Raw genomic sequence first — 13,885 nt, forward strand, 5'->3', positions numbered from 1 at the left:
ATGTGGTTTTCCAACGTGATCAAACTCGTATATCTTCAGACTGGTACTCGAAATTGGCTATATATAAAACATTACGAATTGAATATAACGAAGGAAGGCATTACAATTTATCACCCCTCGTAACATTAGCATAGAACGACCCGTGAAATATTCAATTAGGCATTAAAGTCTTTGAGAAACAATGGTGCTGGGTGAAATGAAGAGCCGGAGTGACATGTTGTTGATTTTATTATTTTTCGTAACGACCTGGATATTAACGTACATTGTTCTGAAGATATTACATAATTTACTACATTATATATTGAAAAAGACTCCGTTTGCAACTTTCTGAACGCGCTCATTATCTGTTCATTACTTATCAAACGAAATTAATTAATTTATAAGTAAAATGTAATTTTTCTAAACACGAAATTGCTTTTGTCGGTGTTTATGATACTTAAATTTTTGGAGATTAAAACTTTGTGATGATATTATTTCGTTTCATTCAATTTGTAAAGGACATATTTCGGCGAGCGGTAAAGTTGCAATCGGAGTGAATCGCTGTAAAATTTTGTTAGTAATACTTGGTAACTATACAACTGTAATATGTATCAAACAAATAATATTGTTATGTTTTCTATGAACTCGCAGCTTAACATCTCAAATTTATTTACATTTTAATTGTTTTATAATGCTCAATAAAAACATTGTTATAAGTCTATTAAATATAGCAATATACATGGCACATTCAATATAAACAATTGTTTAAAAATTCACATATTCCTCGTGTTCAATGTAATAACAGTGTCAGAAATTGAGGACTCGACGTCCTTACAACGGTTTACACATCACCTATATAAACTATATACATTATTAAGACTAGTTATTATCACGTTACATACAGGTGGATTAATAAAATTGTTTCAGCTAAATTATGCATGTCGTAGCCGAAACACGAAACAAATAAGCCAATCAAACATGATTACATCGCACAGAAAAAAAAAAAAAAACTATAATTGTCCTCAATTTACCTAAATTAGTTTGAGTATATTGTTTCGAAACGTTGAAAGTAACAAAAACAACGATTATATTAGAATTCTATAGAGCAGAAACATTGTAATAATTGATTGAGCCGTGGTTCTTGTTGAAGCATCATTTTTGTGGGACACTTTACCGTCATTTGAATACCATTTGTTGGCGCGGTCTGGGACTCTGTTAGTTTTGGTGCTGTCACTGTCAATTGCTTCTTCTTCATCATATCCGTCAGTTTCGTAATCGTCATCCGATGGTAGCCTCACTTCGGGGTATTGGTATGCGTGTCTATCGTTCCCCGGTATTTCTGATAAACAAATACATTAGTTATATCGATTGACATTGTCAATGCTATGTGTTGTCGTAATGTATTATTTTAGACGTATGGGGTTAAGATAACAATCACACGATATTTATTTGTAGTAATATAATATCATACGTTTCGCTATTGTACATTATGTTTGCTGTAATAGTTTAGAAAGGACTAAAATATTCCGCCAAAATATCAAGTCTTTATTCGCTTGCAATTCAGCATGGATAAAACCCGTTTCCCGGAATAACATTCGGAATATGACCTTTCTGTAATAGATGTAAGCGGTATGTAATCCTGAAGTTGTTCTACGTGTGTGTTAAATTTTATCTAAAGTCATCAGCAGTTTTGTAACTTCTGATAAACATTCAATCCATACATATTTATAAACTTTTTAAATATTGAAATAAGTAAATCTATATATATAAAAATGAATTGCTGTTCGTTAGTCTCGCTAAAACTCGAGAACGGCTGAACGGATTTATCTTATCTTGGTCTTGAATTATTCGTGGAGGTCTAGGGAAGGTTTAAAAGGTGAGAAAAATTCGAATAATTGCCGGGAAAATCCTCAAAACAGCATTTTTCTATTTCCCATACAAACGTTTTCTAAATAAAATGGAGAGTCAATTTGTAATTTATTACCGCTGCATAAAGTTCAAATTCGCGTGCGCGTTGGAGGATCTAATATCGCGTTCTGAAACTCAACAAAAGTGAGTGAATCGCGAATGCGACAAAATTGCATAGTCTCAAAATACATAGTACATAAATAGTGGTCGGCTTCGAGAAACTCAATTTTAGCTAACTTCAGTTGTTAATATAATATATAACTCAAAGGTGACTGACAGTGATATATCAAGGAACAGCCCAAACCATTGGACGGATCGGGCTAAGACTTTACATGCATAAAGCTACTGTGACGTAGGCATCCCCTAAGAAAGGATTTTGATAAATTCTACCCTTAAGGGGATAAAATAGGGGATGAAAGTTTGTATAAATGTTCTTAGATTTTCGACTGATTGAACTGAAATTATAGATTGGGGATAAAATTAGTTTGAACCTATAAGTACCGGGAAAATATGTAGCAAGACTTTTATCAAACAGTGGAATTTTATCCTGGAAAACACCTTCACGCGGGCGAAGCCGCGAGCAAAAGCTAGTAGTTTAATAAAAATAAAAGGATTTAATGATAACTGTTTGAAAATGAAAAATAATAATTGAAGTAGCATACTGGCTCCTAGCTGTTTTCAGATAAGTTGTTTTATAATATCAAATTAAGACTTCGCCGACAATGTCTAAATACCAATGTTCAATACCGTACCATATAATCTTATCTTGCTTTCGACGTCCCCGAGGGAGTTTTTGGCGACACAAATGTAACTCCCCAAGTCTTCCCGTCGAATATTCTTGATAGTCATTGTCATTTCGGCCTCGAACATGGATTTCTGCCTAACCGTCATCTCGTGGTGTTCCGAAGGTATTATCAGTTCACCTGGGGAACAATTTATTACTTAAAACACTTGGTTTCAAATTCAATATTAGAATTTCATCTTTCCACGGTGAAGTTTTATGAAAAATGTAAAAACTTCGGGCAGACACCTAGGAGTTTTATGGCTGCCTTATAATTTGTTTCGCCTTTATCGCGGATGCTACACAGGCCGACTTAATCAAATGTTGTTGCGATTCAAATTTTGTAATATCAGAAGATATCTAGTTAATGGAACCCGAAATGTTCGCTGAAGTAAAATAACGTTGGATTTTAAATTAAGACGTATTGCGGAGCGACTTAACGAAGATTTTCGTGACGGTTATGGCTTAATGACTGATGGAGTAAGATTAGTGTGGTGTTTGAAAAAGTAGGTTCTTAAGCCGACACCGGTAATCATTGACACTAAATATAAGATTATAAGAACTATAATAATGTGTGAGACGGGAATACAAGGTGTTGTTAAATTGATCTTGTTTTATGGACTGTTAAATGCATAATCTACTTAGTTGTGTCTAAACAAATTTTGACCACATCGATATGTATTAGATAGTGAATTCTTAAATAAGTAGACATTTTGTTCTATTCCATTCAGCGGCAACATAAATACTTAGATGGTTCAAGCTCAATCAAAAAACTTAAACGATACCTCATAGTACATCAAAACACTTAAGCAAATTCATAATCTATAACGTTCTATTACTTACAAATATAATCTATAATGTCCAAATTTACTTACCAGGGTCTTTGACCCAGTAGTTGATGGATTTCGGCGAAGACTCGACGTAGCACTCAAGCGTGACGTCGGTGCCGAGCGGCGCGCCCACTAACTGATTGGGCACCTGAATCACTGGGTGAACTGATAACAATACATTAGCGAGATGAGAGTTTGCTAAAATTAATGCTAAAATATATTAATGAGAAAGTGTGACGGAAGTCTGGTCGTGAAGGATAGAAAATGCGTTATCTGCTGCGCTTGCTAAACAAATAGTAAAAGAAAAAACTAAAATACGATATCGTAAAATTCTTAAAAAAGTAAATTTTTGGTAAACAGTTACATGGGTTCATAATTCTGGTTTTCTAACGCAGCCTTAGTACAACTTGATAATTTTTACTGTGTCTTTTTGTCATTCATTTTATAATCGTCTCTTACGCACATTTCGTCTTCATTGATAAACGTCAATTTGACGTGTGATCTACATAACTTTGTTCTATTGCATTTGCAACACATGTTTTTTTTTTTTAATAATATTTAACAATATTTAAGCTAACTTTTTGAAAGTCTATGCGTTCATGTTCATGTTTCATTATTAAAACATGATATTTGGCAGAGTTGAAAAATACTGCAGTGTATTCCAAACACTATAAAACGTCTGAGCTGGTTAAATCATTTAGGTTTGAAGCTTAAATATTGTCGATTTTATGTAGTCGGTATAACTGGAAGTCGAGAAGTTATCCCGTATCCCTCAATTAGGAATGAGCAGACGGGGATTAGGGACCAAGCAGGTGCTACTGGACCCGTTTGGAATAATAATGTATGTTTTGTTACGCTAAACTAAAGGAAACTATTCTTATCAGACTCGTATTTATAATCCATTTTAAACGTTATTTGGTTATTATAAGTACTTATATAGTCACCAGTTTTTGCTTTCGGCCTCGCCCGCGTGAAAGTGTTTTAGAAAAGTAGTCTATGTCTTTCCTAGGGTCTCAAACTATCTCCATACCAAATTGTATCGAAATCCTTTGGGTAGACTTTGAGTTTTTCGCGTTCAGACAGGATAGACAAGGCGGGGTCTTTGTTTTAGAATATATTTTTTAGAACTTTTTAAGCGGAACAATTCCGTCATACATGTTTGTTGCGTTTTTTAACCGTTTACGCATCGCATTCAACGAAAGCTCTCAAAATGAATATTTTTCTCGCATTTGCAACATTTTTCATTGATGCACCGCTCTTATTGGTTATAGGGTGATGTTATATAGCCTATAACCTTCCTCGATAAATCGCCAAACCAACACTAAAAGATTTTTTCAATTCGAACCCAATAGATCCTGAGATTGAGGCGTTCAAACCAACTCTTCAGCCTTATATAATAGTATAGATATGAATGTATAAAATACTATTCTAGGCTGAAATGTTACTTTTGATATTAGCCATAAAGTATCATTTTCGTTCTTAGTTCTATGGTTTCCCTAAAAACGTATTGACTTACAATGTACACTGATGTGAATCCTCTTGCTGACTGTCGGCGGGACGCCATTACCCGCGATACACAAGTATGTGCCCATCTCCGATCGCGATATCTTCGTCAGCTTTAGCACTTCTCCTTGGTAAGTAAGGACTGTGGACAAAAATCTTTATTCATATCGACTGTTGAAGATGAGCCAGTATTTAACACGTTAAAATTAAAAAGGCTTTATAAGAAAAATATTTATTAATATAGGACCCCTTTTTAATTTTAACTGGTTGAGTACTGGCTCATTGTTTACATTGACAAATCATGCGGTATATGTTTTGCACTTATGCATTGGAATAAGAAAAAATAAAATATCTTATGTATTAAAATTGTGTGTTAAATGTCGATATGATTTTTTGTTACTAATAGAAAGTCCAATTATAATTACATTAAACGTTTATGAGACAGTATCAGAAAACATATTTAAATAAGTTAAATGAATTACATATTTTTATACTACTTAGAACACGATAGCAATAAGGTTCTTTAAAAATCGTTTAATTATATAATTCAAAAATACTTAACGACATTGCAACACACGCTGTGAATTTTATTCATCTGTAATCATTTAAAATATATGGGAGTTCTGTATGATGTTTTTGTATAAATGACCTCAATTCGAACGCAATCAATATTCTCTTTCAGAGAAACGTTAATTGTCTCTTTAACGTAGCCTATGCTGGTGTCGAACAGTTTATGAGACTTTCATTGAAGTTCCAGATCAATACTCTATTTCCAACTATAATTTCTCAAAGTATTATATTAAGGCAACTATCAGTTACCTCAACGAAGCATATCACATAAAAAATGTCTGGAAAAATGAAAAGGTAATAAGCAAAGAGCATTACTATACAGAAAGTAATAAGATTGTCTTAGTTTAGGCATTTGGGTTTTAATTAGTGTATTTACAGTAAGAAGTATATGCCCTAGTTCATAGATTTATCGGACCCCGTTTGTTCCGGATTTCAAACGAAATAAATTAATACTAGTATTTTTTTAAATTAAACTGTACACGTTGGGCAAGTTCCTGAGAGATACACTATATTGCTTTAGAGTCTGATTATTCTAAGTTAAATTGATACACGTAGCATCACTACGGACCCTTCATTGCCAGGCGTTCTGACCATCATTTCATTCTGTATAATAAAACCTACTTAGGAGTCTATTCAAAGTTGAACTCTACTAATTACGACAAACTTTAAACAATACTGGACGCGAAACTCATCCCGGCAGTCTCCGCGCGGCTCATTGTGGCGCCACAAATGCGGTCACACGGACTGCCGTGGTATACATATTCAGAAAAACAATGCCCGTCCTTACGCCATTGAAATAAACTAAGACAAATGAGTATTTTTCCAGCAGCTTTCGAAGTTTCAATTATTTTTTGGACGTATTTAATAGTGAAATAATGGGTGCTCCCGATTTTTTGAATGATTTGGTACTTTCGGTTTGAATAATCTAATGAGAAAGAAAAAAAGGTTCTCATGGTGTAGCGCAGTCGCTGTCAACTCGTTTTGGACACACACGATACTTCAAAAGATTCAAGAATTTAACAACAATAACCGATTTCTTTGTCATCTATTAGAGGTATTTTTATCGAAATCAAAACACGAGATTACATCCTAGGTTTTATTAAAAAATTCTACAGAATACTACATAGAATTATAAGATTTGTCTCTACTTATCATTACATTATTATATTTGGATTACATTGTAATTACAATTAAATATAATCTCACTTGCCTACTCCTCCAAGGGGTTTAAAAATCATGTTTAAGTAATTGAGTGTTATTTGACTATTAAAGAGGATAATGTTACCTTTCTACACGGGTAATTTTTGAAACAATACTCCGCTACCCAAGTTTCATACCTAATAATAAACGGAATAGGCCTTCCCACGATTTTATCCGTACCTTCATAGTAATTTAATCAACCTTGAATCAGATCCTTGATAATTATTTATTGTACGTGTACCTAACACAGGTATGTTTCCATTGCGAACGCTTCAAAAATTATTTACCTACACATGTCATGTGAAAGGTTTACTCATGTCAGTCTGGTATTTATCAGAGATGAAGTTTGCCGTTTCATTTTTTCTATGAGACATTGCAATTTGCAGGTTATTGTTCTGTTTCCACGAAGAACGTGGTCAACGAATGAATAAATGTGTTAATAAGGTTGAAAGTCAATATATAGCAAGCCATTGTATATTGGGTTGTGATTGTTTTTATATTAAACTAGTTTTTGTAAGCGGTTCCGCCCACCAACGCCAATATCGAAGATGAAAGCTATACCGCCTGAGAGTAAAGATTTTTTAAAATCGGCTAACTGGTTCTGAAGTTTATCCATTACAGATATACATTAAATGAAATATTTTCTCTTTATATTAGACTAGCTTTTGTCTTTGGCTCTGCCCGTGTGAAAATATTTTTCGAGATAAATATTTTTCCGGGACGAAAAGTAGCATAATATAGCACTCAGGAATACATTAATCCTATTAGTAAAAAAGCGTGTTCAAACAAACTCTTCAGCTTTATGTATTAACGATAACTATTACCTTTACTCTTGGCTCCAGTCTGGTCCCTCACGACAATTTCTTGTCCATCTTCTCTTTTCCACATTACCCGTGGAGGTGGAACGCCACGTGCCTTGCACGCTACTCGTGCTGTACCACCTTCAGGAACCATCGTGTCCCCTGAAGTTTCTTCAGGGATGAAGTCTGGAGGTATAACTACATCTAGGAAGCCCATCTGTTAATTAAAAGGAACATTTTAAACAGGTCTATATCGTTAAGAGAGAGTTGATTTGACAACGAGTATATGTGCCTATTTTATATTGTATAATATTGAGTCATGATGCCAGTATGATATCAATTCTTGAAGATGTTGGATAGTGTTACTCCTATTTATTAGTAGTCGTATTGCTTACTATCAGGCGAACGGCAAGCTCATCTTGTCATTCAAAGCAATAAAAAAAAACTGTTTATATTTGCAAAAAAAAAAATTGCACAAACAAGGGTCGTAGCCAAGACGCTTTTTATTAATCGTTAATGTTAACGTAGTGTACGGGAATGTCAAAACCTAGCGATAGTCTTATCGATAGGAAATGACATTCCCAATATTTTTTTTTTTTCTCTTTAGGTTATCGATAGAAAGGCATCTTGGTTAGAGCCACAAGAATCAATCCAAAATCTCATAATTCCTAAACATATCCTTCGATAAATTAGCATTTAAATAATCTAAATATCATTTGATAATAATTTTAAATATTTAATGTCATATACTTGTGGTCGTTTAGAAAACATATTATTTTCATACATGAAATCTATCCCGATGGAATATCAGGGGAATATCAATTACACCACACAAACACAAAGTGCTGCGTTCGTTGAAACTTATTTACATAAGTGTCAGTGCGCGGACGCCCAGTTTCGAACTGTCGCAATAAGTTCATGTATTATCAGAAAATTCTAAACTATCTTGGATTTCCAATGCTGATGGTTTCAAGTCAAACTTGTATAGGTTATTCAGAGTGCCGCCTTCAGTGAAGATATCTGCAGTGAAGTTAGATTTAGCTCTTAATATGTGTCTATTGTTAGTTATTTGTAGGTAGAATTATAGATGTTTGGAGCCTTGACATCCTGAGACGTATTCGCTTCCACATCTCTGCCGAACGGTTCCAGATAGAAATAGACTAATGATTGAGACTTGCTCTTAATTCGAACTAAAATACCTATGATTAATTATTAAACAGGTTTTAAGCATATAAAATATTAATGTAGACCCCTTTGAGATGATAAATTATTTTAAGTTAAAAAAATTAATAACGTAATAAAAGTAATAAACCATACAAGTTTAATGAAATATCAACTAACACTATTGTAGTACCTAAAAGTTCAATCATACAAACACACTCACGTCTTTTTTCTACGACGGGGTTGACAGAGTCCCAACTAGTACACCCACTTTTTGTCATGTATGAACAGTGCCATAATGTTATAGCAGAAAAAGACAATAGCACTGTCCGACCCGGGATTCTAACCCGAGACCATAGAGTGGTAGTCGTAACGCTATTTACAACTACGCCACCAAGGCAGCAAAGTTCAATAGTAACGGCATAAACCGATTAAGATATATATTTTTTATTGCTTTGAATGTCGAGGCGAGCTTGCCGTTCGTCTGGGGCCTTATTCTCTATCCCACACGTTATTTTAACCGTGCGTAACAAGCACGTAACACAACGCATCATGTTTAAGACTATAGAAATTTGGCTTACAGAATACCATTCCACGCACATTTCTCGAAGATAACATGACACGGCCGCGTTACGCGTTTACACTATCATACAGAATAAGGGCCCTGATGGTAAGCGATATAACCGCTCATAAACAGTACAAACACGATTCAACACTTTGAATAACAAAGTATTGATTGGTATTCCACTGCGTTCGCTATCATGAGATATGATATGTTAAGTTTTATTATGTCCAGTAGTTACACATGTCTTTTGGCTACAATGTCCTTCAAACCAGAACACAACAGTGGCTAAACACAGTAGTTTTTAGCCACTGTTGTGTTCTGCACCACCGCAATGTCTATTTTTGCCGCCAGGCGGACTCTCATGTATAAGCGACCTACCACCAGTGCCTATATAAATCTGAAGCACTTCTTTTGTCTCATAATTACGTCTCTAAACACGTTTGGAATAAGTAAAAAAAACATATTTGATAACTCACTTGACTCTTCATAGGATCCGTGTTTATCTGACACATGTACTGCCCTCTGTCTTCTTCTTGTACATTCTTGATGTGGAGGTACCACGTGGAGTGGTCGCTGTGGGACACCGACACCCGAGGGTTGTGCGTGATAACGTGCTCGTGGATCGCCTGGATCGCCTTCGTGTCCGCTTTCACCCACCCCACCTGCAAAATAATGATGTTGAAAGTATCCTGGCGTAGTATTAAAAATTAGGCTTTAGAGTCTATTATGAGTCTTTCTTATAAAAATTTCGCAGAGCTATGCTTAGTTAAAACACAAATTTACTCGATCAGCTTTAAGTCATAACCCGCTTTCTTGCCTCTTAATAAGGTTTAAACTAGGAAACCGGTGATGTTTTTGACAGCTATTTATGCAATTCTTTACCGCCTCTTAACGCTAAAACAAGTTTATAAGTAATACTGTATATTTTAAAAATCTAACATAATTTAAGGTCCTATTGTTTTCAAATTTCGAATTTGATTCGTAATCACTGATTGCGATATATAATTGGCTGTTTAGTTTCATTTCATTGTTCTTCAAAGTTAATTGTGTACTGAAACGGGTAATTGTCCATGATTTTTACTATCATTACCATACCGAGTTTCCACCAGTCTTTTACGGGTAGATTTCGGTTGATCAGTTTGGTAAAACGGTTCGCCTCTCCCTTGTGACTGCGAAGGAATTCATAAGGAGATTTTCCTTGCGGAAAAGGGGTCTTTCCCTGTGATCCTTTCTATTTATTGTGATGGTAATAACTAATAATATATTAAGGTCGGATGTATACTATCATTATTTAAAATATTTATAAGTAGTAATAAGTAGTAGTAGTTTATTTATAAGTATTTTTATTATTAGTAAATTAAAATGTGTTCTATGCTGGTCATTTTATTATTGATTTTTTTTAGCTAGGAGTTCTTATTGCGTCAGTCTTGTACCTTGAAAACGGAAGCTCATGATTTTTTTTCTAAAATCTAGCTGAGACATCGCATAAAGAACATTCACACAAAGTTTTATGTTTGTAGAGGTTTTAGTTAATTTTTTTCACGACTAGAGTAAAATTTTTTTTTCTTCGATAGTAAATTTGTGGTTTGGTACAAGACATTTTAGCTCTATTTTTATTAATTAATTCGATTAACGAGATATTTAACAGGTTCGCGATGTCTCTGTTATTAGAATCTTAAATTGTCTTATAATTGCTTAAGCACTTTCATACCGAGGAATAGAGAAATTAAACGTCAAAATTTCCCAAAATGCTATATAATAAACATTAACTTGCAATATAGTCATATATCTCAGCTATAGGGATAACAAATATGTGTAAAGAGTTGCTTACCCGATAATTGCCGAGGTTGACGACAATGCATTCGAAAGTCGCGTCACGTCCGATGGGAACAGTGAGGTTGGTGATGGGCTCACCGAACTCCGGCACCTCAACGCCTCCTGCACACAATTTAGATATTTGTCAAACGTGCCAAAACTAACCACACAATTCCAGTTAACTTCATAATTATAGTAGCGTGACTGAAGAGAGCCCGATTCCTAAAAAGGCCCACCGTACATGTTTTGGTATTTTTTTGTGTTGTAGTGAAATATATATTTCGCTTTTTTGTTGGTTGTTTTATTGTTCAATTTTATAATATCGCTGGTTCGCTATGACAAGGTTCTATATTATATTCAATGTAACAATTGAATTAAATATATCACATGATTCGAAATATTTTTCAGTGATCATTTCAATAACATACAATTTAAGAATCTCACTTTTGGAATACAAAAAATAAATACATAAGAATTGAATCAATGGTTTTTCTGTATTTTTTATTCACGAAATGATTTTATAAAGATTTTAAAATTAGGCGATCCTTCAAAGATTCTGTCGCCCTACGAACATTTTATAAAGGTAGTCTCGAACAACTTCGGATGAGTTACAACTAGCGCATTAAAGATTCGCCCAGCCTTTTAAAAAAAGGGTATTTATTATAAATTAAGATCACCTTGGTGATATAGTTGTATTATGGTTCCACTGCAGTGCCACGGTACTGTACTCAGGTAGATGTCTGAGTTTCGCAAAGTGCTATTTTTTTTTCTTTACTGGCACCGCAATCCACACTAAGCGACAAGCTTGTTAATGGAGACAAGCGAATGGGATACTACGTACCCCCCGGCTTAACGACTGCAGAGCCGTGGAGGAGAGTGGGGGGGAAGAATAGGGAGGAAAGTGTGGGCGAAGGAAGAGGACCATGCTAGGATGGGCGGAGCGGAAAGGGAGGGAAAATGTTCACGGTCCCTCATGGGCCTCAATGTGTAATACAAGAGGTATGCACACTGAACTGTGTGCGTAGGGCCGCGACAAATGTCCTCCCATGCATGGCCGTGCATTTGGTGTGAGGACCAAGCGCACAAGAATTGCCTCGGGAGGGCGCAAAGTGCTGTTAGGTTTTTCAACTCATTAATAGCCCGGAATCTGAAATTTATGCCAGTTATGGTGATAGGCTTGCCCCCTGTCACATCATGGGATAAACACGGCGGAAAGTGGGTGCAATAGTTGCGCCTCTACCTACCTCTTCGGATTAAAGGCGTGAGTGTGTGTGTATTGAATTAATATAATTGAAATCGCATAATATTAATCCCGCGGCATTTTTGAAAGGATTTAGGTATACATATTATAGCCATACTCAATAGGCATTCAGTAAATCGAGAATATAAATATGTCACTTATGTCGCTTTAAACACGTGTATCTTCCATCTGCTTCCATTATAGTATACAATAGTATGCATTAGCAGTATGCATACATACAATTAGTATATAGCAGTGTTACTATTCAGAATATGTTCGCGCACGCGTAAAGTGACGTGCAAAGCGAAATCCGATGACGCTCGCGAGGTACGTCTAGTGGTATAACACGGATGTAACCACAAAGTTGCAGCTTCCTCATCGCCCGCGATACTGTCGCTGACAGTCGTACTTGTTCCAAAGACCTTGTAACAAAGTGTCAACTAACCACTTCGGCTTGTTCCGTTATTCGCGGCACCAACTTTCTGAAATGTTAAGTAACACGAATAATTTAACAAGTGATACCAACTAGGACGTTCAGACAGTTCTTGCGATCGTGTTTGTTCCCCAGTATTATTAATTCATTAACGAGAAGGAAACAGTTAAGGGTATGGTCGGATAGTTATTGTGCTGCATAATTAATGTGATTGGCGTCCGAGTTAATATATTCAAAAACATTCATTTGTTTTAGAGTTAACACGACCGGTTATTCGTACGGTATTCATCGGCTTATTTCTTTAATAAGTTGTTAAGTTTCCAGCGTACACTAAGTTTATGCCGTGTAGTTAGTAACAGTATAATAAAGTTGGTCATTAATGTCATTATTTTCCTGTCAAGGCCAGTTTCCCCCATTATGCAAACTTTAAACCCGGTTAAAACTTAAATATCCAAGTTTCACACACTGGAGCGGAGGACAAAGCTACACACACATAGGTGGATAAACGAGAAAATTGTACTAGCTACGGATATATGGTGTGTTAGAGGTAACTAAAAACCATGTTTTGTCACCCTAACGAGCGTCTAGTGCCGGTGAAATGGAACTTGTCTGGCGAAACATTTAAACATTATACGGCTCACTAAAAGCTGTGCGCACTACGCATCGTAACTATTATGTTCCGTTAATATCATTTACGTTTTGTGGCTATTTTTTAAACAAAGAAGAGGTTCAACTTGTAAATCCATAAGTTCGAAGGGTTTTGTTTCGAAATTCATAATAATAATACCCCGGCCTATTGCTGTATTGAGCGCAAATTCTAATTCCAGGGAGTCTAATGGTTTTGAATTTGGAACTTCACACAAATTTGAATTTCTCGATTTGGATATAAAAGATAGAACCGTACTCATTTTAGTATAAGTACGATGATACTTACCCAACGAGACGCACTAATTATTTCCATGAAATAAAATTTTGTGGGAGGTTATGATTCTTATATTATGTTGGGACGTTTCCCTAAGTAGCCAAGACCATATCGTAAATGTAATGTCTCCAAACGGTTTTGTTGGAGGCAGTAAAAACTACCATTTTGCAACGACAGC

General features: G+C 35.2%; 1 protein-coding gene across 3 annotated transcripts in view; it reads right to left on the reverse strand.

Moving 5' to 3' along the window:
* Positions 1-216: 216 nt before the first annotated feature.
* Positions 217-13,885, reverse strand: part of LOC115444952 (lachesin) — a 76,028-nt gene continuing 62,359 nt past the window's right edge. For 2 of the 3 annotated variants that reach the window (XM_037442948.1, XM_037442947.1), the window contains exons 3-9: positions 11,129-11,235; positions 9,774-9,959; positions 7,596-7,788; positions 5,015-5,143; positions 3,544-3,663; positions 2,640-2,810; positions 1,065-1,318 (exon numbers count right to left, since the gene is read on the reverse strand). In XM_037442948.1, coding sequence (XP_037298845.1) covers positions 1,065-1,318; positions 2,640-2,810; positions 3,544-3,663; positions 5,015-5,143; positions 7,596-7,788; positions 9,774-9,959; positions 11,129-11,235 — 1,160 coding nt within the window. Of the gene's footprint in view, positions 1,319-2,639; positions 2,811-3,543; positions 3,664-5,014; positions 5,144-7,595; positions 7,789-9,773; positions 9,960-11,128; positions 11,236-13,885 lie in introns of all 3 variants that reach the window. The other variant, XM_037442949.1, reaches the window with a different exon arrangement.

This window comes from Manduca sexta, chromosome 25 (genome assembly GCF_014839805.1).
Source record: "Manduca sexta isolate Smith_Timp_Sample1 chromosome 25, JHU_Msex_v1.0, whole genome shotgun sequence".
Taxonomy (NCBI): domain Eukaryota; kingdom Metazoa; phylum Arthropoda; class Insecta; order Lepidoptera; family Sphingidae; genus Manduca; species Manduca sexta.